The 27,828-nt window shown below is 40.2% G+C and overlaps 1 protein-coding gene across 2 annotated transcripts in view; it reads left to right on the top strand.

Moving 5' to 3' along the window:
* ADPRHL1 (ADP-ribosylhydrolase like 1) overlaps window positions 1–25,863 on the top strand; it is a 57,980-nt gene extending 32,117 nt beyond the window's left edge. The window contains exons 4-8 of one of the 2 annotated variants that reach the window (XM_068268092.1): window positions 6,072–6,212; window positions 8,307–8,434; window positions 9,942–10,074; window positions 13,339–13,492; window positions 20,888–25,863. In XM_068268092.1, coding sequence (XP_068124193.1) covers window positions 6,072–6,212; window positions 8,307–8,434; window positions 9,942–10,074; window positions 13,339–13,492; window positions 20,888–24,857 — 4,526 coding nt within the window. In that variant the 3' untranslated portion in view covers window positions 24,858–25,863. Of the gene's footprint in view, window positions 1–6,071; window positions 6,213–8,306; window positions 8,435–9,941; window positions 10,075–13,338; window positions 18,462–20,887 lie in introns of those variants that run through there. The other variant, XM_068268093.1, reaches the window with a different exon arrangement.
* The last annotated feature ends 1,965 nt before the right edge of the window (window positions 25,864–27,828 follow it).

Here is a 27,828-nt window from a genome sequence, read left to right as displayed (position 1 = left end):
TAACTGTAGAAATTGGGAGGAAGTGATAGTTGCTCATGGTATAGGAAGTTATGGTATATGTCTTCCCATATTACAGGGAGGAAATGATGGCTGTATGTGTTACAGGGGGAAATGATGGCTGCACATATTATCAGAGGAAATGATGGCTGCATGTGTTACAGGGGGAACTGATGGCTGCACATATTATCAAAGGAAATGATGGCTGCATCTGTTACAGGGGGAAATGATGGCTGTGCATATTATCAGAGGAAATGATGGCTGCATCTGTTACAGGGGGACATGATGGCTGTGCATATTATCAGAGGAAATTATGGCTGCACCTGTTACAGGGGGAAATGATGGATGTGCATTTTATCAGAGGAAATGATGGCTGCATCTGTTACAGGGGGAAATGATGGCTGCATCTGTTACAGGGGGAAATGATGGCTGTGCATATTATCAGAGGAAATGATGGCTGCATGTGTTACAGGGGGAAATGATGGCTGTGCATATTATCAGAGGAAATGATGGCTGCAACTGTTACAGGGGGAAATGATGGCTGTGCAAATTATCAGAGGAAATGATGGCTGCATCTGTTACAGGGGATAATGCTGGCTGCATCTGTTGCAGGGGGAAATGGTGGCTGCATCTGTTACAGGGGGAAATTATGGCTGTGCATATTATCAGAGGAAATGATGGCTGCATCTGTTACAGGGGGACATGATGGCTGTGCATATTATCAGAGGAAATGATGGCTGCATCTGTTACAGGGGGAAATGATGGCTGTGCATATTATCAGAGGAAATGATGGCTGCATCTGTTACAGGGGATAATGATGGCTGCATCTGTTGCAGGGAGAAATGATGGCTGCATCTGTTGCAGGGGGAAATGATGGCTGCATCTGTTGCAGGGGGAAATGATGGCTGCACATATTATTAGAGGAAATTATGGTTGCATGAGTTTTATGGCTATGTATGTAATATGGGGGAAATTTAGCAGATGCATTTGTTTGCCCTAATGCACAATGACATGTGTATGCCACTCTGCTTTGATTTCCTCTCTGGTTATCAGCATAAAGGGGGAAAGGATAATGTTCAGTTGAGAGGCAGATTTTAAGGTGCAAATCCACTTTACCTGTATGCTCTTCCTGAGATGAAAGTCTGCAATTACATCATACTAAGATGTCATTAGTAACCTCATAATGTGGAGAAATAGGAAGAAGCATTCCGTTACAAACATCATAATGAAATCATTGGTTTATAATAAATTATGTTACTAGTGTGAATGACTTAAATGCACAGCCAAGTGTAAAGGGGCTTCAGCCTTTAGCTTTCATTTTCAAAAAGCAACAAATATTTTAAAGAGACTCTGTAACAAATTGTTTATCTTTATTTCTTCTATGCTATAAGTTCCTATGCCTTTTCTAATGTGGTCTGGCTTACTGCAGCTTTTCCTAATTGCACAGTAGCTGTGTTATCTCTGTTATATGATCTAATCTTCTCTCTATAGTCGGCACAGTCAGGCTGAGGCAGTCAGACTGGAATGTGCAGGGCTGCTTGTGATTAGCTAGAAGCTGTACACACCCCCTGCAGGCTCTGTGTGACTAACACACTCTGCTTAGCTGAGCCTATTAGAAGCTGGTTAGTTTGTTTGTAAACACTGCCTAAAACTGGCAATTACAAGCCAGGTTTGCAGCAGAGAATGGCAGAAACAGCACAGAGGGGACCAGGAGCACATAATGAATAGAATGGTATGCTTTTTATTGTAAGAATTTCAGAGTACAGATTCTCTTTAAGGTTGAAATCCCTCCATTACATTTCCATTGCACATGATATGATGACTTTTGACATCTCCCACCCCCCTCCACACACACACCTTCTACCCTTCCATTAGAGTCAACATCTTTCTGAAAGTGGTGTGCCATGTCATCCCTCCCTTCACAGTTTACCCCAGTACAATGAGTGGAGTGAGGCTACAATTTAAAACATATTGTAATGTATTATTATAGCACTAATTTATTTTGCAGAACCTTAGAGAGTACATAGCTTTGTCACTAATTGTGCCTTACAGGAGCTCACAGTCTTATCCCTACTATAGTCTAAAGCCATATGTTTTAGGGATGTGGTAGGAAACTGGAGTGGCTAGAGAGAACCCACACAAAAAACAGAGAGAACATACAAACTCCCCATAGATAATGCCCAGGTCAGGAGTTGAACCTAGAACTCTAGTTCTAATGGCAGCCAACATGCTGTAATGAACAAGAGCACAGCCTGCTGGTGAATGGCGCTAGGATTCTCCATGGCATTCCTCTTTTGTACATGACTACAATACTACTGTACATACCAATAAATCCTTATAGTTACTAGTATCCGTAAATTGTCAGTAGCCCTGAATATAAACCTTATATCTTCCACATTATTTACTGGATGAAGCATCAGTCTCTCCCCCAGCCACTTTCTGTATTGCTCTCCAAGGCTAAAAGAAAACTTAAAAGGATCTAATACTGTGACTGCTGCACAGTTCAAATATTTCCTGGATTCCATTAGCAGTTCAGTTGGCATTGCCTGGAAATGTTCTTTAATGTTAATGCATTGACAACAACATCATTATTGATTAATGACAAGCTACACTAGGATACCTGTTTGTATATGAAACACGAACAGGAACCTGACGCACAGGGGTTTATTTATAAAGTAGTGAGTCTACAAGTATCCAAGCTTCTCATTTAAAAATAAGACGCACAGCCATATTTCTCCGAAGGTCCTCATGCATCCATTTCATGGAATATCTATAGAAAAAATAAGACAGCTTCTACAGGACAACTTTGGGTGTCAATTATTTCTGTATTGCGTGTTTTATGGATGGATTTTGTTGTGGTGATTGCGTGGTTTTCTTAATTTTCAATGCTTTGTAGAATGGTGAGATATCAGCAATAACCTCTACTTGTAGAGTATGTAGGTAAGGCTGGACAAAGGTCTGTTTGAAATGTAAAGGGTAACCCCACATAATTTTCCATTTTTTAACAAAAAACAATAATAATTCTGTTCTGTCTCTTTACTTTTCAACCTTATTTGACTCTGGGAATTGCACAGGATCCACTGGAGATATATGGGGAGTATAATTTACCATAGATGGCCATTTTGAGGTAAATGACGATGTCACCTCTAAATTACTGGGCCACTGTCACCTTATTACGCATCAACTTAGCTTTATGTATTGAGGAGGACCATATACTGTATTTGTGCCCTGAAAGAAATGTAAAGATGGTTTATTTTAAATCCCTTTATTAGGTTAAACTGTAATAAAAATAACGCAATGAATAAATTGCTTATTTTTTATAATACTTATTTATAAATTATTTAGTGAGCATTGTAAAATCTTTCCTCACCCAATTTGCATTCGGAAATATATCACAGGTGGCATCTTTAGTCCCGTCAGGTGATCTCTGTGGAGTGTTTGTCTACTGAGAGCTCTAAAGCCAGTAGAAAATATACTTGGTCTCCCAGAATTCTCTAGGAGGAGAATTCCACATATCTAAACAGCCTAGGTTTAACATCACTGGGTGGGCGGGGTGACATACCACTATACATCAATAGCTAGATATAGGAAATGTTTCTGATGCTGAAAGCAGGAAAATTACCATAAAAGCGGGTATCCTGAATAATTTACTGCATTGTAATATATGTCACTACAGTGCCTCTTGATATGTGCTCCCAGTCCCACATAGCTTGATGCACAGTGTGCTTGCTTACAGTGTTAGGCGTGCTAAAGGGAATCCAAGGTGTAAGGCATATGGAGGCTGACATACTTATTTCCTTGTAAACATTACACATTGCCTGGCTGTGCTGTTGATCCACTGCTTCTAATACTTTTAACTATAGACCCTGAACAAGCATGCAGGTCAGATGTTTCTGACAAAAATCTGACATGATTAGCTGCATGTTTGTTTCAGATGTGTGATTCGGACACTACTGATGCCAGAATTATCAGCAGGGCTGCCAGGCAACTGGTATCGTTTACAAGGAAATAAATATGGCAGCCTCCATATGTCTCTCACCTCGGATTCCTTTTAAAGGGACAATGAACAGAGGAATGAAATGGAAATCTAAACTTACCTGGGGCTTCCTCCAGCCCTCCGTAACCCACGAGGTCTCTTGACATCCTCTGGGTGCCCTCCGTGGTTCACAAAAGACTGAACCGCGCATGCGCAGGACACATACAGCGACGGGCGCGTGATCGAGCTGGGCACGCCGACGGCCAATAATAAGCAGTTGCACATGACTTCAGCCAAAGTTGCGCACCTGACAGAGCTGCCAGGGGACCCAGAGGATGCTAAGGGACCTCGCAAGGTCTGGGGGGGGGGGCTGGAGGAAGCCCCAGATTTCCATTTCATTCCTCTGATCAGGCTCCCTTTAAGTGGAGCCTCCGTGTCATGTTAGTGACCAACAAAATCTTGTATGTACTTGAAAACTAATATTCGGACAGATGTTGCGCTTTAAAGGACTCTATATTTTGGGCTTTTATATAGCGAGCCTCTGTGTATATATAAGAGGACAAGGGTATTACTGAGTTGTGCTGTTTAAAACGTGTATGAAAAACAACACTCATCCAATCTCACTTTTCCATGACATTGATGTTGCCGGAGAACTGTCGCTGTGTGCTCTGTGTATTTTGTGATGATTTGGTTGCTGAGCAGGAAAACATTCAGTTTTCAAAGCCGACATGTGACCAAATGACATCTCCTCTACTATGTTATATAACCCTTCATTTTTTGACACTAAACAATTCTTTGGAGGCGATTTACCTCCTGAGGGGGAGAAGTGTATAGTTATGTTTGTTTCAAACATCCATTTATGCAGAGAATAACTTGAATGTATTTAATTTACGTAATGCCCAAGTTTAGCCTCTCATTTTTAAAGCATGTGACGGTAGCATTGTATTGTATACAGTACAAATGTACATAGTTTTGTGCTTTGCACATCTACTTTCTGCAATAAATATAGTGAAGCTATCAGTGTAGCTTCTGACAGCCTGCACCCCTTGCTCCTTTTTGTCAGGACAAAGGGACTTCCTTCCCCATAACAGAGGAGATACACTGACTCTGGCCAGCTCCTTCCAGTGCACTCTTTGTGACCAATACTGCAACTACAGTTCCTCCATGCAGTGTGTAAAATAGCATCAACTCTTCCCACAGCATCCCTAGTATGTCTATACTTGTCTGTACCCTGCCCTGTCTGCAATAAGAAATCGTTTCTAGAATAGACTAGATACTATTTTATTTAACTTTAATAATCTTAATAATCACACTGGAAGCAAAGGGGGTAGATAGGGTTTGGTTCAAGGAGGGTAAATGCTGCAATATACACAGACCAGCAAGAACTAGACTGTTGTAGACCTGGACACAAGTGTAATCTTATAGCAGTAGAGAAGAGGTCGGAGAGATCAAGTGATCAGCTCTGTGTTCACAGTGGCTGGTGCCTGCTCCCAGCTACTTTGTCTTGTTGGTAATGATGGGATGGCAGGGACAGATTTCTGGAAAGGCCACAAAAGCCAAGGCCTTGGGCACTGAAAAAGCAAGAGGGCAGAAGGATGGAGGCAGGATTTGGGGAGAGATAAGAGGCTACATGTCAAAAAAAAAATCTCTCCTGCTTTGAACTTGCCTGCTTTGCTGCACACACAGTCTGAATTCCAGAGCTCCGTGCATCTTCCTTACTTCCTGGTGTGCTATGAGTCAGTGCTATCTCCTGCTGATCCAGGATTGGAACATACAAGCTCTAGTTTAGTGCTATGGTTGTAGAGAAAAGAATATCAGCTCCACTTTAGAACTCAAGCTTAGCTGAACAGTATAGCTGGTCAGACTCTGTTAATGACTTGAGCAATTCCATCCTCAGATGAACCGATCCACTGGGAGGATCTCTGACTGAGCGTCCGATGGGGTCAAGGGCTGCTGTACGCATGCTGGATTCTCAGCAGAGGGGGCTGTCATTGGCCGTAATGTAGCATTGTTTAGGGGGGTTGTGATACTAATTAATTATAGGATCTACATTGAGTCTATGAAGTGTGTTATTTGACAGTTCTTTAAATTCATGCAGGTTTCCTGGGGTCTCTCTGCACTGCTTTGTTTGCTTCATATGCCCTGCAAGGAAAGCCTCTAGTGAAGTGGGGAAGAGATATGCTAAATGTGATTCCTATGGCTGAAGAGTACTGTAAGAAAACCATTCGTCACATGGCAGGTAACAGCAAATAACCATTGATTAAATGAAACAATATATATTGCAAACTATCTTACCGCTACTACCACAAGCCCTACCAATATAAAGTTGTAAAGTCACAAAAATGAAACATCTTACACTGATAAAGGCAAATGCTCTCTAACAACTGTATGCAAGATGAAAGATTCAAGCAGCAATTCTGGATGTATAAAGGTGCAAAATATGTTAAAAGTACTAATCCAATAAAACAATGTTCCAAGGCAGCAGGTTTCTTCCCAATGTGTTCCAGCACCTTACAGATAAGGCTCATCTCTACGAGGGGCAATTTGCTGTATTTCCCCGCATGCAAATTTGGAAGGGGAAACGCAGCCTGTCAATAATCTCGTGTTCGGTTCGCATGTAGGGATAAGAGCGGATGGCAAGCAGCAAAAAAGGGTAATGCATGTTACTCTCTATAACCTGCATGCATGGCATTGCTAGAGGGATTTGGATGGGATCTTGCATCACAACAAGTACCGCCATGCATCTTGGAAACCAACAGCAACTAGAGTGGAGACGAGACCTAAAAGTATTCACCATATCTTTTGGCACTCCTATATAATGATCTGCCTATCCTGCATCCTCCTGTGTCCGTGCATCATGCCTGGTGCACATGCTCAGCACGTGGGAGGACTTCGGACAGGGGAGGGAGGCGAGCATGCAGATCGCAGCTGTGCGCGGGTTGCAAGGACGGGGTGGTCGCTGCCAAGGCCTAGCGCCTGTTTTTCAACTGGTTGGCCTTTTAACTATTATAGCATTTATTAATATAACTTTGAGGCCAGTTTCACACTGGAAACCAGCGTTATACGTGGGCTGCGATTGTAAGAACGCATTGCACCGTAACATTCAAAATAGCATTTAGAGATAGCCGTGGCAATCACTAGTCTGGCTGCAAGCCAAGCCATAAGAGGCTCTCTAGCACTCACTCCCTGTGGTGGAAATAGGACATTTACGGAAGTGTACTGACAAAATACGCTTCTGCGCATGTGGGACGTGAACGCCAAACAGTTTAAAATAGCGGCGCCATAGACTTACACGACTTCTGGCTGCTGCACGTCACCACGGTGGGTTGCCGATAACGCACTGTTGTTATCATGTTAAATTGCATACTTCGCATTGCACCGCGGGTGGTATGAAATACCCCATAGGTTTTCATTGCTTTAGCATTACCCTGCAGTAAAAAAAGGGTAACGCAATGCAATGAAAACGTCTCAGTGTGAAAGGGGCCTCAGGCTCACTCGTGGAAAAATTAAGAGATAACAGTCTCTGTTAGCTAGGACAGCTGCAGCCCTGTAGACCACCTGTACAACACCTATAGACCACCTTATCCCATTTTGACAACAGTCGTTGTAGTATTGCTATTAGGTATATGTTATAGTTATAATACATGTAGAGCCATATAGTGTTTTCTCCATACAGGTTACATTTTAAATGTTGCCTAGAGTTTAGCTATAACAGACAGTTCAGTGGGTGGAGCCGCTGTTGCTTGGCTCATTATCAGGGCCGGGCCGAGGCATAGGCTAGAGAGGCTCCAGCCTCAGGGCGCAGTGTAGGAGGGGGCGCAGAATTCATTCAGCTGTCATTCCTAATTGTGTATGAAGCAGAAAGAAATAAGAAAAGGGGATACATAGCAGTGCCTGCAAGCCAGATAACTAGATATTAAGGTGTTGGGGAGGTTGTGGGCCCTGTGGCCCTCTTAGTCTAATAGCAATCCGTGTGTGACAGCTGGGGTAGGAGGGATGGGGGGGCGCACTTTGGTGTCTCAGCCTTGGGTGCTGGAGGACCTTGTCCCGGCTCTGCTCATTATCATCATGCTGCTTTATGGGTTACAGACCTCTGTGAGCAGACTGCAGTCTGACATAGTGGAATTCTGTGCTGCAGGAAGAAACTAGTGAAGGGACCAGTGAGCAGCTACACTGAAAGTGATTTGTTGGACTATTAAACAAGAGGCTTAAGTACATAGAAATGATACTGAGTGCCCACACAGGAGTAGAAAGATATTTGTACCTGAATTTAGGTTTGATTTTTTTTCCATTAATGTGTCTAAGGTTCATTCTCTTTAAATCCTATCTGTAGAGTACCAAGAGCACTGGTTTTACTTTGAAGCCAAGTGGCAGTTCTATCTGGAAGAGAGAGAAATAGAGGAAGACAACATGAGCAAGCCTGTGTTCCCTGATCAGTATGATGCTGATGAGAGAGATAAGGTAATCTGCCATCACACTGATGCTGCTTATACATTTATTTATTAGTACATTTATACACACCTATCATTTTCCATGGCACCTTAAAGAGAGCATTGAACAATTCACTCTCCCTCAGTAGGCCTGCATTCATGTACTGTATTAAGATGCCAAATCACTAAAACCAAATATGAAACATTCTGTATAAATATGTCACAAGTACTTGTAGATTTCATTGATTTGTCTGTTCACTTGGGCACTCAGTCCGATAGCTGGAATATCAGTAATGTTTGGCCTCAGATTATCTACCACCAGCTCAGCAACATATTTTTGACTGGAGTTTTCAGCACTTCCTAAACATATTGCCTTCTTAATGTGTAACTCTAACCACTTCCCAATTGAAAACCCTCCACTGATGCCTACACCTACCTTATCCCCCCTACACGCACTCATACACACACACACACACACACACGCACGCACGCACACACACACACACGTACACGCACACACACACACACACACACACACACACCTTCCACAGTATGGAACCAGACCAGACCCATTCAAAGCCTTAAATTGTAGTAGGACATGGCCTGTGACATCAACTGGGTCATACTGTGCTATTAAAGGGATTTGTAAGGGCTTTGTGCAGGAATTGGAATAAAACAAATTTGACATCCTAACATAAGCGCTCTTAAAGGCAACTATGCACCTTTTAGGCAAAATATATAACTCAAAGCTGCCCCTAAGGGAGGTTTATAAATAGAGTGGGCCGTAGGGAGAGTGATAAGCATTACAAACCTTTGGGGTGCTGCTCCAAAGCACCTATCTGTATGCTGTCCCTCATCTTCTCCAGGGTAACCCATAGGTGCCGCAGTATGAAGTGTCCCTGACTGCCACAATACATGCAAGGAGATGTAGTCCTTCAATGTTAGCTGGGAGATGTTCTCACATCCAAGGACTACCTCTCCTGGCATGCATTGTAGTGGCTGGGAATGAGTGTCACTGCTGTGGACACTTTAAATTGTTGCATCTGTGGGTCTGTATGGAGAGGATTGATGTGCTCACACAGACAGGGGGCTAGGAGCATGCCCCTGAAGGAAAGTAAAATTTGAGGTTTGTTACTGAAGAAACTGCTACATAGGTCTGTTAATAAACGTCTGTCACTGGTGGATCTATCGCTGGCTGAGGAGTCTGTTTCTATGGGACCTGTCACTGGCTGAGGGTCTGTTACTAGGGGACCTGTCACTGGCTGACGGTCTCTTACTAGGGAACCTGTCACTGGCTGATGGGTCTGTTACTGGGGGAACCTGTCACTGGCTGAGGGTCCGTCACCAGGGGACTTGTCACTGGCTGAGGGTCCGGTACCAGGGGACCTGTCACTGGCTAAGTGGTCTGTTACTGGTGGAACCTGTCACTGGCTGAGGGGTTGTGAAGAGTGTCTCAAACATGACACCATTTACTCTATAACATGATAATATTATTTTTGGGGGATGTAACCAGGTAATGTGTATGTTTCATTTTTTAGACATATAAGAAATGGAGTTCAGAGGGCCGTGGTGGAAGAAGAGGCCATGATGCTCCTATGATCGCGTATGATGCACTGTTAGGAGCAGGAGGTGACTGGAAGGAGCTTTGCAGTCGAGCCATGTTCCATGGAGGTAAGTCTTTATTTCAAGAGGAAGAAGGAATCTTCTCACTCTCTCCAATCCTCAAAAGAAATCCTCAGAAAAAAACTAAACAATAGTGAAGTACTGTGACAAATATATTATTATTATTATTTATTTATAAAGCGCCAACATATTCCGTGGCACTGTACAATGTAAGAAAACAAACAAGGGATACATAATGATACAGACAATGATATACATCAAATATGAACACTGCTACAAAGTACAGAATAGGTGACTACAATAGCAGATGTAACATGTTGACTAAAATGTATAAATGTATAACAGAGTGCAAGCAATTAAAATAACATTCCAAGACACAAAAGGGTGAGAGCCCTGCCCTTGCGAGCTTACAGTCTTTAGACAGCTGAGTTCTGTGCTTGTGGGGATACGTGATCACAACACATGCACGGGAGCTGCTAGTGTTAAAACTATGCAGCATCAGGCTTGGTCAGCCTCAAGTGCAGCATAGTTTTTACTAGCAGCTATCCAGAATCGGTTAAGAGGGGTGGTGGACTCACCTCCATAAAAAACAGACCTCTTTTTTTTAAAGGGTTTTTACTCTAAATAAGACCTGAGACCCACTAGCAGTGCTCTTGCTAATGTAATGCTATGGACGATTTTTCAAAATCACATCCCTCAAATGGGATCATACTCATAGTATTAGCAAGATCTTTTCAAATCACTAGCACTCAGAAAGCACTGCTAGTGGGTTCCAGGCCTTTTACATCCACTTCCTCAGGTCAGTCAAGAGTATCTACAGATAATAAAATAGCGGAAGGCACTCCAAATGAATTACATCATGACTGTGGCAGAAAATCATTGCTAATAGTGAAGGCAAGACTAAATAAATTAAAAATAGACAAGGCACCTGGCCCGGATGGCATGCATCCTCGGGTCCTAAGGGAATTAAGTTCAGTTATAGATAAACCCCTTTATCTTATCTTTTGTGACTCTCTTGCAAGAGTCCCAGTGGATTGGCGTACAGCCCACGTTTTCCCATTATTTAAGAAGGGCAAAAAATCAGATCCAGGAAATTATAGACCTGTAAGCTTAACATCAGTTGTATGCAAACTATTTGAGGGGTTACTAAGAGATACTATACATGACTTCATAGTAGAAAATAATCTTATTTCTCAGCATCAACATGGGTTTACTAAAGACAGGTCCTGTTTGACTAACATGCTCAGCTTTTATGAGGTAGTGAATGCTAATATTGGGAATGCTGTAGATGTGATATACTTGGACTTTGCAAAGGCCTTCGACACTGTTCCCCACAAAAGTCTGGTGCAAAAGTTGAGGATGCAAGGACTGGGGAAGAGTCTGTGTTCATGGATAGGGAACTGGCTAATGGTCAGAAAACAAAGACTTGTGGTCAATGGATCGTACTCAAAATGGGAGACTGTTAGCAGTGGGGTCCCACAGGGGTCTGTTCTGGGTCCAGTGCTCTTCAATTTATTTATTAATGACCTAGTAGATGCAGTACTGAGCAATGTTGCTATTTTTGCAGATGATACAAAATTGTGCAGAATCATCAACTCTCGGAAGATAGTGTCATATTGCAACAGGATCTGGATAGGATGACTATATGGGCACATACATGGCAGATGAAATTCAATGTCGACAAATGTAAAGTCATGCATTTTGGACGTACTAATGGTCTAGCACCATACAAAATAAATGGGATACAGTTGGGGACATCAAACTTGGAGAAGGACTTAGGAGTACTCATTGACAACAAGTTAAATAATCATACTCAATGCCAAGCAGCTGCAGCTAAAGCTAACAAAATTTTGGGATGCATTAAAAGGGAAATAAAAACTTGAGATGCTAGCATAATATTGCCCCTGTTTAACTCTCTAGTAAGGCCACATCTGGAATATGGAATTCAGTTCTGGGCACCACATTACAAAAAAGATATTGCAGTTTTAAAGCAGATGCAGAGACGAGCAACAAAATTGATACGTGGGATGGAAGGTCTCACTTATCAAGAAAGGTTAGATAAACTGGGTTTATTTAGTCTAGAGAAAAGACGCCTTAGAGGGGATCTAATTAACATGTATAAATACATCAGAGGGCAATATAATAGCTTGGCGGATGAGCTTTTTGTCCCTAGGCCTTCTCAAAGGACTAGAGGACATGATCTGCGCATGGAGAAAAAACGTTTTAGCCATTTATTTAGGAAAGGGTTCTTTACAGTAAGAGTGATTAAGATGTGGAATGCATTGCCACAGGAAGTCGTTATGGCAAACTCTATACCTGCATTTAAAGGGGGCTTAGATGCTTTCCTTGCGTTGAAAGGCATCCATGGCTACAATTACTAGGTAATGCCTAATGATGTTGATCCAGGGATTTTATCCGATTGCCATCTGGAGTCAGGAAGGAATTTTTCCCTTAAGGGGCTAACTGGACCATGCCTTGTAAGGGTTTTTTCGCCTTCCTCTGGATCAACAGGGATATGTGAGGGAGCAGACTGGTGTTGTACTTTATACTGGTTGAACTCGATGGACGTATGTCTTTTTTCAACCAAAATAACTATGTAACTATGTAAATATAATTGTCGGTGTAACAACAGTAGCAATACTAAGTACACATTATGCATAAAATATACTTAAATAAGCATAAGTAAAACAAAATGAACAGCAAAACCTAAATTATAATGGAAAATTGGGAAAAATTCCCCAAAAAGTCCAGGGTCTAAGGGGAGGGGGGCTTTTTTTTACTGCTATAAGTATCACCAAGTGACTTTTCCATAATTCAACCAAAACAAAAGGATTACGGTACTCACTAACCATTGGTAGATTGAATTCTCTTCTTAAATACTGTACAATCTAAGTGAATAATATACAGTATTTTAGATCTGGGGAAATGTGTTGCAAGTTATTTATAATAAAAACCCTTTTCTTATAGACCTTGAGTGGTCTGGTTGTTATAGAGGTAAGCCTACCACTTATCCACCTTTTAAACTAATTTTCATTGTTTTATATCCTTTGGGCCTCCCATATATCTGTTGCTGTGCATAGTATTATGTCACAAAACATGTCCAGTTCACATTCTGGCCATCCATTTATATCCACACAGCCAGTTATCCAAGCAAACCAAATGCAGTTCTCTTCAGAGAAACCTACAGTCCAACCAAGATTGGTATTCATGCTGCTGTTGTATTGCTTACATTTGTCACTTACTGAAGAGGCATCTTTCTGGGTCCATTGGCTGGAAATGTTATATATAGTATTATTTTTTTTCTTATTACAGGAGAAAGTGGTGCAACTGGGTCTATTGCTGGATGTCTATTTGGACTGATGTATGGTATCAGCAATGTGCCAAAGGGGCTATATCAGGAGCTTGAAATGAAGCAAAGACTTGAACATTTGGGAGAAAAACTACATCAAGTATCTTCAAAAGAAAAGTAAAGCAGTTCTGCTGTTTTCCATGTATTTCTTAACACTAAACTAAACAAGTATATATGAGCATCAAACCAGGGTGGTGCTCCTCTGATGATGACTGTGAATGTTTACAGATTGTCTTTTACTTCTTCTGGTCATTTTATTATATGTCAGTTTGTCCCATCAGCCATGCTACCTTAATAACATGTCACAGATGAGAAGAGAGATCACTGTAGAATGTCTCCTCTTGTTTAGGTCATGGGGTCAGGATTGATTATTTTCTGACCAAAGACGGGAATTGAAAGTCACATTTTCAAAACTTACTGGAGGCATGCTTAATCTCTTACTAAAGTTTAGAATTTAGTAGATTTGTACAACAATCCTGCGACACACATGCACTGACTGACACACAAACTATCTTTCACATATGGTTTACTCTGAGTTTGATTCAGGTCAGGGTAAGATCTCAGAATTTAAAATAAACCTGAAGCTGATGAGACATACAATTGCATAAATGGTCCTAACCTTTAATAGGAAACCCAGTCTTATTTTGGCTAAAAAGGTTAAACTCTACATGTAATGTTTTGACTGCCTCACATGAAATGTCTATTCAGGTCCCATTCAGACAGATATTGAGCTATTGAACTTTTTATCTGTTCCTTCCTCTCAGTAGTGTTTTTTTTCTAAGCTGAACAGGAATTTTATGACCTGTAATTATCAGTGAGAGTTATGCTATCCTGACTGCAGAGAAACTGACATTTTGAGCCCTGCCTTCTTAACCCTTACAGTGAAAAAAAGAAGAAGAAAATAACACAGCCTAGTTCTAAATAGGATAGGGACTATACATACACAAGTCTATCTCACCATGTTACGTGTCACTTTATGAACCCTTTAAGAACTAAATTGATCTCTGTGAAGACATACTATCACATAATGATTTGTTGAATAGGACAGATAGACTGATATCTCAGAATAGAATGTAATTGTTGCAGTAATGCCACCAACATTTCTCCAATAGCAGTAAGTAAGACTGAGGTGTGTTTTTTGTTTTTTTTTGTTTTGGGGGGTTTTATTTAGCTTCGTCACTCACAGTTGAAGCTTAAAAGAAAAAAACTAATTCACAAAATAATATATTATAATGTATAACTTATACTATATGATAATGACTATTTCTGCTTGTCAATTTGTTTCTGTGTGATTTCTATATAAGATCCCCTGTGTTACTGGACTTTATAGGTGCTGCATGGTCTTTTCAACCTAACTTTAATAAAACATAGAACATATAAAAGTCTTCATATACAGGTATAAACATGTCTTACATAAGGCAGGATTGTTACTATAGAGTTTGTCTCTGTGATTTGATGACTATACACAAAGCAATGTTATAACTGCAGCCTCCTGCCAGTGTTATGGTGCATGTGTAATAAGCCCAAGTCTGGCTTGCATTAAGAAGCATGGATATATCAATGCTGAAATTAAAGACAACTTGCTGTTAAAGATGATAAGAAAAGGTGTTTCAGTATGCTTGATATGCCTGTTAATAAAATGCTTTTGTATTTGTTCTTTCAGTTGCGGGTTTTGCAGGTGGTTGAATTGCACATGCAGCTTACAATCTTTTGCTTACTACATTCACATGAAAACAGAGAACACATTTTCCAGCAATTATAGGGACATATAGAGATATCTTATTCTGTTTAACACATACATTTAGAGCATTAGCATTTTAATTAGTGCTCCTTGAAAATATGCTGTTCATTTTTCAGGTTTGAAGATCACCATATTAGTGTCAGAAGATAATCATTTTGGTAAATGTATTAAGCTACACATGCTGTTTCACTATGGGAATAATATTTTTATTCTCATGTATAGGTTGGTTGCATTTATAGGTGGCAATACAAGTGCAAGTTAATAGGAAAACACATTACCCATCAGTCCTTCTGGTGGATATTCTGCATTATTGCAGTGTTATTGATGAGTGATTGCCTCTTATTTCTGATTTTTCACAGTTCTACACAGTGGCCTCGCCTTAAATTATTGCATGTAATTATAATAGTGGCAAATGTTTCTCAGCTTATGTCATTGTGTACAGTAACCAGGAAAGGTCACAGCCTTAATTAAATCCATACATGTCATCAAGCAAATATATGACACTGCAGAATGTGTGCCAGTCCATAAATCCTGGCAGGTCTTTTTAATGCATTTCCAGACAGTGCTGTAGTATTAGTTTTAGGTGACTTTGGCCTTTGATCCTCGCTTTTTGTTATGTTTAGTTTTTTTTTGTACCACAGTTTTTAGAGGAGAATTATTAGAGGAAATCTCTCCAAAAGGACTATTATTCTTTAGGGAGATTTTCAGGTAATAGCACATTTTTGAAATTCACCTCTTGTCCAGTCCTGATACAAGCTTTAACATAGACACCAAGTGTTAGGCTTGGTGGTGTATTCTCCACAGTCAGCATGCAACGCATGAGCTGACGTGAAGGAGGTACACACACTAGCACAAGGAAACAGGGTATCCCTAGTATAGTGGATGGGGGGACTGACTCCAATAGGAGATTGTGGCGCACAGAGCCGGTGCAGATCCGACAGCCACAAACAATACTTTCGCTATAACGTCTCAGCGCATAGTAGCGCTGAGCGCATAAACCAGAACTGAGGAGATCAGGACAGGTAGACAGAATGAACGCTTGCTAGCTAGCCGCTACTTAGTGACAGCAAGCGTCCACAACAAGACAGACTGGAATGAGGCAGCCAATGCGTTTACAGCGATGGCGTGCCTCACAAAGACAGGACAGGATAGTCAGGAAATAGCAGGATCAAGATAGATGAACGTAACACAGACAAAAATACAATAAGTATGTTTTCCTAGCGTATTACAATTACAGCTATCAATGAAACTATTTGTAACGTCTGACTAACATATGTATATATCGGCAATGAACCGATATATGACATAAGCAGGAACACTGACTAGGACTGGAGCAATACAGGGAACAGGACTCAGAAGGATTCGCTGTCTCTTCGCAGAGATGAACGCAATCCACAAACGGCAACAGAACAGGATTCAGAAGGATGCGTTATCTCTTCGCAGAGATGAACGCAGTCCACAAACAGAACCAGGAGCAGGATAACTAACTCAGCACGGGTGATCAGGATACGCGCAAACTACCAAAACGTGCTGGAAAGCTGACTAACTGAACACAGGATATAAACAGTTCGTGTACGTATACATCAGCGACACTGATGTATCAACGTAACACGAATACAAGGAAAATAATAAACGTGCTGGTATGCATATATATTGGCAATGAACCAATATATGATGCAAGACCAGCAAAGTATCTTTAGAACAAGAAACACGATCTGGGGCTGAAGCAACAGCAAGACGGGCTTAAACTGAAGCTATGATAACCCGAGGAGTCCTGCAGGAAGCAGATCTTTATACTGAGGTCATCCAATGGCAGCAGACATGCAGATTCCCACACAGGTGAATGATAATCAGTCACAAGCTGACAGCAGGGAAAGGCAGACAAAGCTATGCAGCTTGCATGGAAAGAGATCAGAACTGCCTGAGCTGCAGCACTACTACTGCCAGCAGCACCTGCTGCAGCAGCGATCATGACAACAAGTAAGTCAGACTATCATAAGCAGGGTAGAGACAAGAAGAAAAACTTTCCAGAGTTTTTATTTCCTCCCAGCATTATTTAACAAATTACCTTTTTAGTCACTTAAAATATTCAGTAAAATTTGTGGTTTATGGGTTCCTCTCCCACTGATATAAACCATATGGTCACTGGAGAGCATCTTGGTCATGGAACATAAGACATCAGTGCTATCATCAATCATAATGCATGACTCGTGTATGTGCTTATTAACTACATTTTTATAGGAACAATCCTCAATGTGTGAAATTAAATGTGTATATATATATAGGTTACAGCACTCTGCAGAAGTAAATTGAGAATTGCAGGGGTCTGTCTTTTCTGTGCCATGCCTTTTTAAGGTTTATTGTAACTATATTATGCTGTATATCTGAAGCCTTTAAATTGATCTTATGTATGGGCAGGCTGCCAGCTATTTCCACCCATTGCTGAGATTGTATGCGAATGCCACTGACTCCCATTGTATTGGCACCACATCTGGGCAGCAACTGATGCGCAAGCACTGTAAACCAGCTCTGAAGGCACCTTGATAGAATATAGGAACAAATCAAGGCTATTATTCCAAGAAGGTCATTGAGCAATATTATTTGATACTTCAGAGCCAAAGAGGTCTCCTTTAGCCAGTAGTATATGACCAATAGCACCAACTGTTAGTCTGACTGCTATAAGTAGAAGTATAGTACTATACTATCCTAGCTGGAAATTATGCTTTAAATTAATTAAGACTCCCCTGTAGATTTTAAAATAATAAATTAAAACATTGTGAATGTAAAATGAAATCATTGTGAAAAAAAAAACAACTGCCCCATTTTTTTTAGATCTTTCTCCTTTTTAGCTGTAATTCACATATTCAGTTTGATCTCATGAAGGTACACTTAGGGCCCTTCCACGCCAAGTCCATTGTATGGCACCACAACGGACACTATCATCGCCACGCGATGCAATGATATTTCTTTGGGGCTTTACACATCAAGTGGGGTGTGGCAGGTTCCAATGCAGGAATGCACAACAACATGCTGTGCGTTTACCCTGCAACACGTGTGTTTACAGTGAGGCATACTTTCATTGCACTGCAACCCTCACTGCTTGACTGCACTGCAGTAGTACCTTGGCTGACTCGGAATGAAAGGCCCCTAATAATAAACTTATAGTAAGCTCAAACTAATAATTATATTAGATAGCAATAATCTGACTTTTTGTTTTTAGACAAAGAACAAAATAATAATCTGCCAGCATTTGTCTCTCTGTAGGTGTGCATTTATATAAGCTATATTGAAGTACACATTTTGGGGACTGTTTTCCTTTACATTTTGTTATACCCCTGTAAATAGCTTATTGCATGAGCATTACTAATAATCCAACATCTTAGCAGCTTTGTTATACCTGATGCTATGCACTGAGATGGTGCAGATTATAAATCCCCTATTGAAAGATGTATCTGAGATATATATATATATATATATATACATATATATATATAGTTCACTAAAAAAAAGTCCACAAAGTTACAAAGCTTTATTTCCATATCTGCGTTTAATACTCTAATGTCATCCTTCGTACCATATTGCTTCATCACTGTCCATAGCATTTCATAGGAATCTGACATCTACTTATCAAGCATGGCATTTGTGGAATAAGTGTGTGCTAATTTATGTGTACCTGTCATCCATACAATAGAGCTGGTCAATTTATGAGTGGATTACATATTCACATTACCAGTTTGTTAGAGAGTGTGACATCACTGTGGCATAACATTCTTCATGCATCATGATATTGTAATACTAATCCCTATTGGAGTATCTACTTTTGTGGCAGAGTTTTGTTATTATTAAATGGCCACTATTGTGAAAATGTTTAAAATGTAAAATGCATGTGTACATAAACTTATAAGAAATACATTTCTCCCAGATTAAAATGCAATATCAATTACTTTTCTTCTATGTTGTTGTCGCTTACAGTAGACAGTAAAATACAAATATGGTTTTGCACTACTCCATCTTCTCATAGGGGAATGCACTCTCTGGAAAGTATCTATACCAGGGGTGTCAGACTCAAACAGACACAGGCCTGAAAATAAAAACTCAACAACTCAGAACAAGTCAAGGGCCATTGATATTTGTTGAAAAATGGTTCAAATTGCATGGGGTTTTTACTGTTTTGCGTATTGAATTATAAGCAAGCACAAACAACCAAATATGAAATGCACCAATCAACCCCACATATGAAATTATTATTATTTAGTATTTATATAGCACCAACATTTTCCGTAGTGCTGTACATAGTACAAAACAAATATCGGGGAACATATCTTTGTATACATGAGAAGTTCAAGACACTGTACAATCATGACATCCAGCAATACAAGTACAAATACATACATAGTTAATGTGTGTATTTGAGATATCACTAAAATTGGTTCACGTTTATATAGTAAATAACAGCAAAATAAAAAACAATAGGAGGAGGTCCCTACCCCTGTGATTTTACATTCTAGAGGAACTTACAATCTAGAGCTTATATTCTACAATCTATGACATGCACCAATCATCCCCATTTATGAAATGCACCAATAAACTCCACGTATGAAATGCACCAAACACCCCAATATATGAAATGCACCAATCAACCCCACATATAAAATGCACTAATTACCGCCATGTATGAAATGCAACAATCAACCCCACATATGAAATGCACTAATTACCCCCATGTATGAAATGCAACAATCAACCCCACATATGAATTCACCAATATATATAAAATACATATAAAAGGCAGTCATTTTTACTACAAAAATAAAGGTGTGCCCCCATGCTGCATACACTCACCTTATGCACTGCTTCTTAATCATTGATGTCAGTGGGCTTCAGGATGTCTTCCTCCTCCTTCTCCCTTCCGATCCATGGAACCCCAGTTGAGAATAATAGAAAGGTAGGAAACTCCCGTAGTGAGGGAGATCAAAGACTGAATGCAGCAGTAAAAGCTGTTTGGTAACTGGAAAATGGAGTAGTGCATGAAATCAAAGAGAGCAGTACAACAGACCAAGAATGGATTACTTACCAGATGGGGATAACTGCTGTGCATCAAATCCCCATCGTCGTGACGCCGCTTCATCAGAAGTGCCTGCTGATAAGCAAGGGGGAATAGGTGGGCAGAGCACAAGCGTGATAGAGCATGGTCCCGTTTATATACAGATTGCTCCATTGTTGTAAGCAAGTGGAAGAGGATGGAAGTGGGTGGAGCTAGAGTATTGCCACATGGGCAAAACATAATGCAAAGTGGGGATACCACTTACGGGCCACATTTTATGGCACTGCGGGCCAGACTTGGCCATGGGCCAGAGTTTGACATGTATAATCTATACTGCCATTCAGTAAGTGCTTTTGAAAAGATGGAAAACCCTGAGAATCCCCCATGAGGAGATGGAATAGTCCCAACCCTTTGGATTTTTACAACCTATTGTAAGTGACAACGACATAGGAAAAAAAATAACTTATAGTTCATTTTACTCTGGAACAAATGTACATTTTATATGTATGCACACACATACATTTTCAATTTTACATTATTTTTATGATAGTGGTCTTTTAATGCTACCACTACTGCTGTTTACCTAAGACCATCTGCATATGGATGACAACTACATTTTGATTTACCCATTTCCAATCACAATGAAGCAGTGTTAGTAGCATGAGCATAGAATAAGTAAAGTTAGTTTTGACAATGACTACAAGAGGCCTCCTTTTCTTTTATACAGAACCATAAAGTCAGTGACTCAAGGAGGTAGGAGATCAGTAGACCCATTGCTTCTGAAGAAGAAGATAAATAAAATTGGAAACCCAGGGGTATGTGCTGTTCTTCGTAGCCTGCTATGCTACATTACAAGCTTGGATGGTTCTGATGCCACAGATTCTTCTACAGCACAACAACCAATAAGAATTCTGAAAAACAAAGCACAACAAAATAAACAAGAACAGTATAACAGCAGAAGTGCTATACGGCCAACCAGGTTTCAGCTGTTACAGTCTAAGTTTTTAAATACAAACCATGAACCCCCAAAGAAAAGAATGAAGGAAATAGGAAAGTTAACATTTCAGGAGGTAACATGTACCATACCACATACAACAAGCAGTATTGTTAAAAAGTTAGATGCTTCAAAACTAAAATTAAACAAAGAGGAAAAAATGGGAAATGACCTTCACCGTACGGATAAGAAGAATCAATGCAATAAAATAAATGGAAAGGGTAGAGTAAAGTCCATTTTGAATAAATTTGCAGCTGCTGAAGAAAAAGAAAATAAAAGCATTCAACCAATAGATTCTAAAAATAAAACTTTGAAAATACATTCTAAAAATAGCATTGTTAACACAATGAAGGAAAAGTTTGAACAAGACCCCACAATCTGTTCAGTTAAGAAGCCTCCACCAGTTCCAAAAGTTCTAGCATCAAAAAAAGAAATCCCTGTACGTACTAAAAAAATGAAAGAAGCAGAACAACGTGTGTCATACATAGCCAGGGTGACAGCATCGACTATTGAACCTCTAATGTTTGAACATGCTCAACTAGCAGAGCAAACTATTCCCACCTTTCTACCTGCTACTGCAAAAGTCAAGTTCTATGCCTCAGAGATAATGCCTAATTACAAGGAGATGGGTGCAAAGGAAGAAAAAATCCAAAATATGAATTACAGTCAAGGAGTTTTCAGCAATTTCAATTCCTCTGTTATAGACCGTAGAAAAATAGGGGAGGACATACAGAGCAATAGAGTTGTAGTTGAGAATTGTGAAGATGCAGTCACAGTGCCAACACAAGACGTACAGTCCTATAATCCAAGTAATCAAATGGATAGGAATCAGAAACCTGCATCTACAATTCAACTAGAAACTAAAAGTGATTTGAGAGTAATCAATAAATATGCTTTGGGTACTTTAAATGTGGATGGCCATAGTGAAGTGGGGACGTTACCAGAAATGTATCTTCAGGGTGATAAGGTTACTGAGCAGTGCTGTACTGACAACTTTAGTAGTACCTCTATTAACGTACTAGAAGATAAAAGTGAATCTTTGGAATGTGAGAAAATTGATCATGGACATAGTTGCAGTACTACCAGTGGCCAATTGGAACCTGAATGTAATGAAAAGGTTGCAAATCACATACATGATGATAAAGGGGGAAGAATGCTTAATAATCAGGTTATAATTACTGTAGAAGAGATTCACTGCAATGACAAAGGGGATGAGGATAGGAACACTGATATCATATCACTGAGTATGAAACCTGAAGGCACTAAGCAATGGAATGTCACCACTTCTGGAATGATGCAGAGCAGTAATGAGTCAGGGAGAACTGCTGATTATTGTGACCACATTGATGAAGCATTAAAGCTGGAAGCTTCCTCACATAGCCTTAGCCTGCTCAAAAGTGATGAACTGGAAATAATGAATGAGGCAGTTGCTGCCAAAGTTATAAACCCACCTGATTCCAACAAAGAACTGCCAAAGCAGCTACATTACATCGCATCGTCATACCAAAATAGCTCATCAATGCCTGATAAAAATAACCTTAGCCTGCTCAAAGGTCATGTACAGGAAATAAATGAGGATGCTGCTACCAACATTATAAACCTACCTGATTCCAACAAGGAACTGCCAAAGCTGCTCCAGCATAGCACATCATCATACCACAAGAGCTCAACAACACCTGATAAAAATAATATTACCCTACTCAAAAGTGATGATGAACTGGAAATAATAAATGACGATGCTGATACCAAAGTTATAAACCCACCTGATTCCAACAGAGAACTGCCAAAGCAGCTTCATCACAGCACATCGTCATACCAAAAGAGCTCAACAATGCCTGAGAAAAATAATGTTAGCCTGCTCAAAAGTGATGAACTGGAAATAATTAATGAGGACGCTGCTACCAAAATTATAAACCTACCTGATTCCAACAAAGAACTGCCAAAGCAGATTCATTACAGCACAACATCATACCAAAAGAGCTCAACAATACCAGATAAAAATATTAGTCTACTCAAAAGCAATATACAGGAAATAGATGAGGATGTTACTGCTACCAAAGTTATAAACCCACCTGATTCCAACAAAGAACTGCCAAAGCAGCTTCATCATAGCACATCATCATACCAAAAGAGCTCAACAATACCAGATAAAAATAATATTAGCCTACTCAAAAGCAATGTACAGGAAATAAATGAGGATGTTACTGCTACCAAAGTTATAAACCCACCTGATTCCAACAAAGAACTGCCAAAGCAGCTTCATCATAGCACATCATCATACCAAAAGAGCTCAACAATACCAGATAAAAATAACATTAGCCTGGTCAAAAGTAATGTACAGGAAATACATGGGGATGTCACTACCAAGGTTATAAACCCACCTGATGCCAACAAAGAACTTCAAAAGCCGCTCCGGCACAGAACATCAACATACCAAAAGAGCTCAGCAATACCTGATAAAAATAATGTTAGCCTGCTCAAAGGTAATGTACTGGAAAGAAATAGGGATGCTTCTGTCAAAGTAATAAACCCACCTGATTCCAATAAAGAACTGCCAAAGCAGCTTCATCACAGCACATTATCATACCAAGAGAGGTCAACTACGTATGATAACAAAATAAGTAATGACAGACCCATAAAGTCAGCGACTAAGTATGAGAAGTGCTGTGAAGATATTCCAACAGTCCTCAGTCTTACACATGAAGCTTCTTGTAGCATTGAGCATTGTGTTCCTTTTAAATTAGCTTCGATGAAAACTATCAAGCTACATGAAAAACTGGAGGATCCAAACCTCACTGTAAAAACTGAAAATAAGGCAAATAAGCAGTCAAAAGTAGATCAAAAAGGTAAACTGTTAAGAGGTAGTTGTACAATCTCAGAGACATTAAAATCAAAGGCATTACCACACATAAACATAGAATCACAAGAAACTGTGGTTCACCTTGAGTCACCTGAACTAGATAGAAGAGTGGTCTCCAGATTTCAAATACCTTTACCCAGTGAACTGCCAAGTAAACAGGAGGCATTCTCACGTGCAGCTGACACTGCAGGCTGGAATGATTTAAAACATCAAAGAAAAATTTGTGGGCCCTCACTTATAGTTTCTGATGAAAGTTCTATACAGAACAAACAAAGAAGCCTGAAGCCAACAGCATCTGAGGCTTTGTTTTGTGAAAAGACGAGTCCAAAAGAAAGCGTTCAAACAACTGACTGTTTGAACAAAAACACTCAAGCATTGAGTAGAAGAGAAATGAACAGTTCTCAAACACACTCATCTAGTGATCATGTCAGTGAACAGAATCTAATGTTTTGTGGACAACAAAGTGCAAATAATACTTTGGATGTTATAAAAACTATCAGTCAGGATGACAACTTAGATAAAGGAAGCGATCATTCGGTTCTACCGACTACAGAACCTTCCACAAGTACAGCAAAAGGCAAACAGAAGTCAGACAAGTATTCTAAAGGAAACTCCTGTACAGCTGGCAGAAACATGACTTCGAAATATCAAATATCATCAACTACTGATCTGGAAAATGAGCAGAGTCCCAGAATAAGTAGTAGACAGGATGCAAACAATACTGTCATGAGCGATCTATCAAAATATAAAGTACAAAGTTATAAGGACACTGCATTGTCATCAAAGGAACTATTTAAGCCACTTGTTGTCAGAGCCTGTGATACATTTCAACGCCATACATAACAACTGATTCCAGTCCTTATTACATAAAAATACCTCTGAACACTTGTTTCATGAATGCTTGTATTGTTTACAATCCCACCATTAACTGGGAAAAAAACAGAGGCTAATATAATTTTGCAGTGCCAAGAGCAATATGATCGCTTGGAATTAAAAAGATTTACTGGAAATCTGCTGACAGGTTCTTGACAGACCAAACCAAAAACAATTGCAAAGCCTTGATCTACTTTCAAACTAAAATGCATATAGTTAGAATAAATATTTTGGAAAATAAAACAAACAAACATGCATTTAAAGGAAATCTGAGTCAAGCAAGGCTACCCAAGGTAAGCACAGAGGTATATTCATGATGTATCCACATCCCTCTGTGTGATGTCCGTTCCTCTCCTTGTTACCCCCCAGTTTCCATAATCACTCCTTGAATAATTTGACCTTTGGCTATAGTCAACTTTTCCACAGGAAGAGGAAAGCTTGCAGTGATGTTCCCTCCTTTCACCCTAATATTACCTCCCCCTAAGGGGAACAAATGAGGCAGGAAAGAGGAGGAAATGGGTGGGCGTAGAAGGAAACAAGCCTGCCTCTTCCTGTCTGAAAATTTGACTTCAGCCAAAAGTCACATTTTTCAACAAGTGATTACGGGGACCAAAGGGAACAAGGGGAAGAACGGACAATGTATAGAAGGAAGTGGATTCAGCATGAACATTCCTCTGTGCATACCGTAGGTAGCTTTGCTTCAGGTCAATTGTCTTTTAAGAGTATTGTGTTTACCTAGCACTCCCCTGATTGGCAATTAATTCTCAGCCCCCCCCCCACCTTTTGCTCACATTGGGCTTGGTTCACTAAACTTAGCGCAGCGTAACAGTGTGAGTTATCTGCTGTTATGCGCACTAGTGAATCAGAGGCCCATTCATTTAGTGTTAGTGTCCCTGCATGTTACGCGCACTGTTGGCAGTGTAGCGTGTGTAATCGTGGAGTGGGCACTATGCTGCTAATTTGTAGCATAGCAAACACTAACAACATAACATGGTTCCACTTCTCCTGCCCTGAGCATCAGCGGGTCCAGTCACATTAAAGGACCCGATCCCCGCACTTTAATTGGCCCAATAGGCTGTCTGTCAAGTGACGTCACTTTACAGACAGCCTATTGGGCCAATCAGAGTGCATGGATCAGGTCCTTTAATGTGACTGGACCCACTGATGCTCAGGGCAGGAGGAGTGGAGCCACATTATGTTGTTAGCATTTGCTATGCTGCAATTCAGGATCATAGCGTGCGCAGAGTGTTGTGACTCTAGCCCACTGAATGCAGTCCTGTCATCCAGGTAGCAGCAAAGCTGAGTGTCACCTCCTGAGGAGGGGGGAGGGGGGGAATAAGAATAAACCAATCTGTCAACGGTAATGAACTTGGGGATTTGTCATTAAATGCAACTAAGACTTTAAAACCAGTGGCAGAGAGAAGAGAGTTTACATGACAGAATCTGCTAAATGAGGCAATGATCTTTAATACATCAAAAGTCATCTTATCTTCCTGCTACCTTTTCAGTTGCTATATGGCTGTATACATTTTCTAAAACTCTATGTCATTGTTTTCATCATCATCATCATAATCATCTCTAATGCATCATTATCTTAAACTACACCATTACGTGGACATTTCTATAATTATTCTAAGAAGTACATTTCATGATGAAACCTTACCAGTTCTGAATATTGTGTAACTACGTTTGTTTTCTTTTCAAATTTTCAGAATTTGTATGAAATAAATACAGAAATAACTCTTAAAGTACCTCTGTTTGGAATGTACTGGGTATAACAGCTGCTCTCATACAGAAATGTCAGGATAACAGTAAAATTCCAGTCACTAATGCCTCTTTTACACAGGAGGCTGAGCTGCGTGCATGTTGTGCAGTTTAGCCTCCTGGCTGCCACCCACAAGTGCCATACCCGGTGGCCAAAAATGTGTCATGTCACGTCTGAAGACTGCAATCCGCAACACCGCCGCGTTGAGCGCTAGCAAGCGCCTGGTTGTTGAACGTGAACAGCTAACATGTGGTGAGTTCACCGCCTTCAGCTGCTCATGGAAAAGAGGCCTAAAGGTGGTCAGTGAGACTGTAATAATCCGGACCTGCTTGCAAGTGTAATGCAAATTGTATGCCGTTTGGAATTAGGCCAGTCAAATGTTCTTCCAAGCTGCATACAATTTCCATACAATTTTCATGCAAGCTAGACTTCCTAGCATCTATCTCATTAACCATCTCTTTAGTCTAGATATCTCTCATCACCTTTATCTAACTTAAAGTGAACCTGAAGTAAAAATAAACTGAAAATGAATTCTATGTGTAGCCTCAATGGCAAATAAAACATTATTAACACAAATTTGAGTCTATTTTTATTTACAATTTACGGTAATGGCTTCATTTTTAAGATCACATTAGATTGTCACTGTCACAGGAGCCCTAGTGGCTGACCGCACTTAGCCTTCTAAACGGTGCCAGCGCACGGATCGTGCGAACTCTGGTCACAGTCAATAAGCAGGAACCGTTAAGAATTAGCCGCAGACAACTCAGAAGGGAGCCTGTGAGACACGGGTAATTACAACGTACACGCGATTCCACGGTATCTGCCACCACCACTGGTATGGGCCAGTGGACCCGATTTACTGACTGACTAGTCCTGCGAATAAAACGGTTAAACACACGGTATTCTGTCTAGCCAACAACAAACAAACAGTAGCGTATCTTCAGAGACCCGGGATCAGTTCTGTATGTGCTGATAAGCAGGGTAGCGGAACAGTGAATGACTTGGAGGAAGTCTTTTATTCACAGCAATATAAATAATTAATATATACAGACAATTATTAAAATCAACAATTATTAAAACAGTAATAGCCAGTATAAAAAAATAAAAGAAGGGAGAAAAATACTTAGTTCCTGGAAAGATGTCCTTTTTGTGGGAAAAATCAGAGTTCTGGGTTTC

This window comes from Hyperolius riggenbachi, chromosome 2 (assembly GCF_040937935.1).
Source record: "Hyperolius riggenbachi isolate aHypRig1 chromosome 2, aHypRig1.pri, whole genome shotgun sequence".
Taxonomy (NCBI): Eukaryota; Metazoa; Chordata; class Amphibia; order Anura; family Hyperoliidae; genus Hyperolius; species Hyperolius riggenbachi.
The sequence above is the reverse complement of the archived record's forward strand: the minus strand, read 5'-3'. Positions and strand labels throughout refer to the sequence as shown.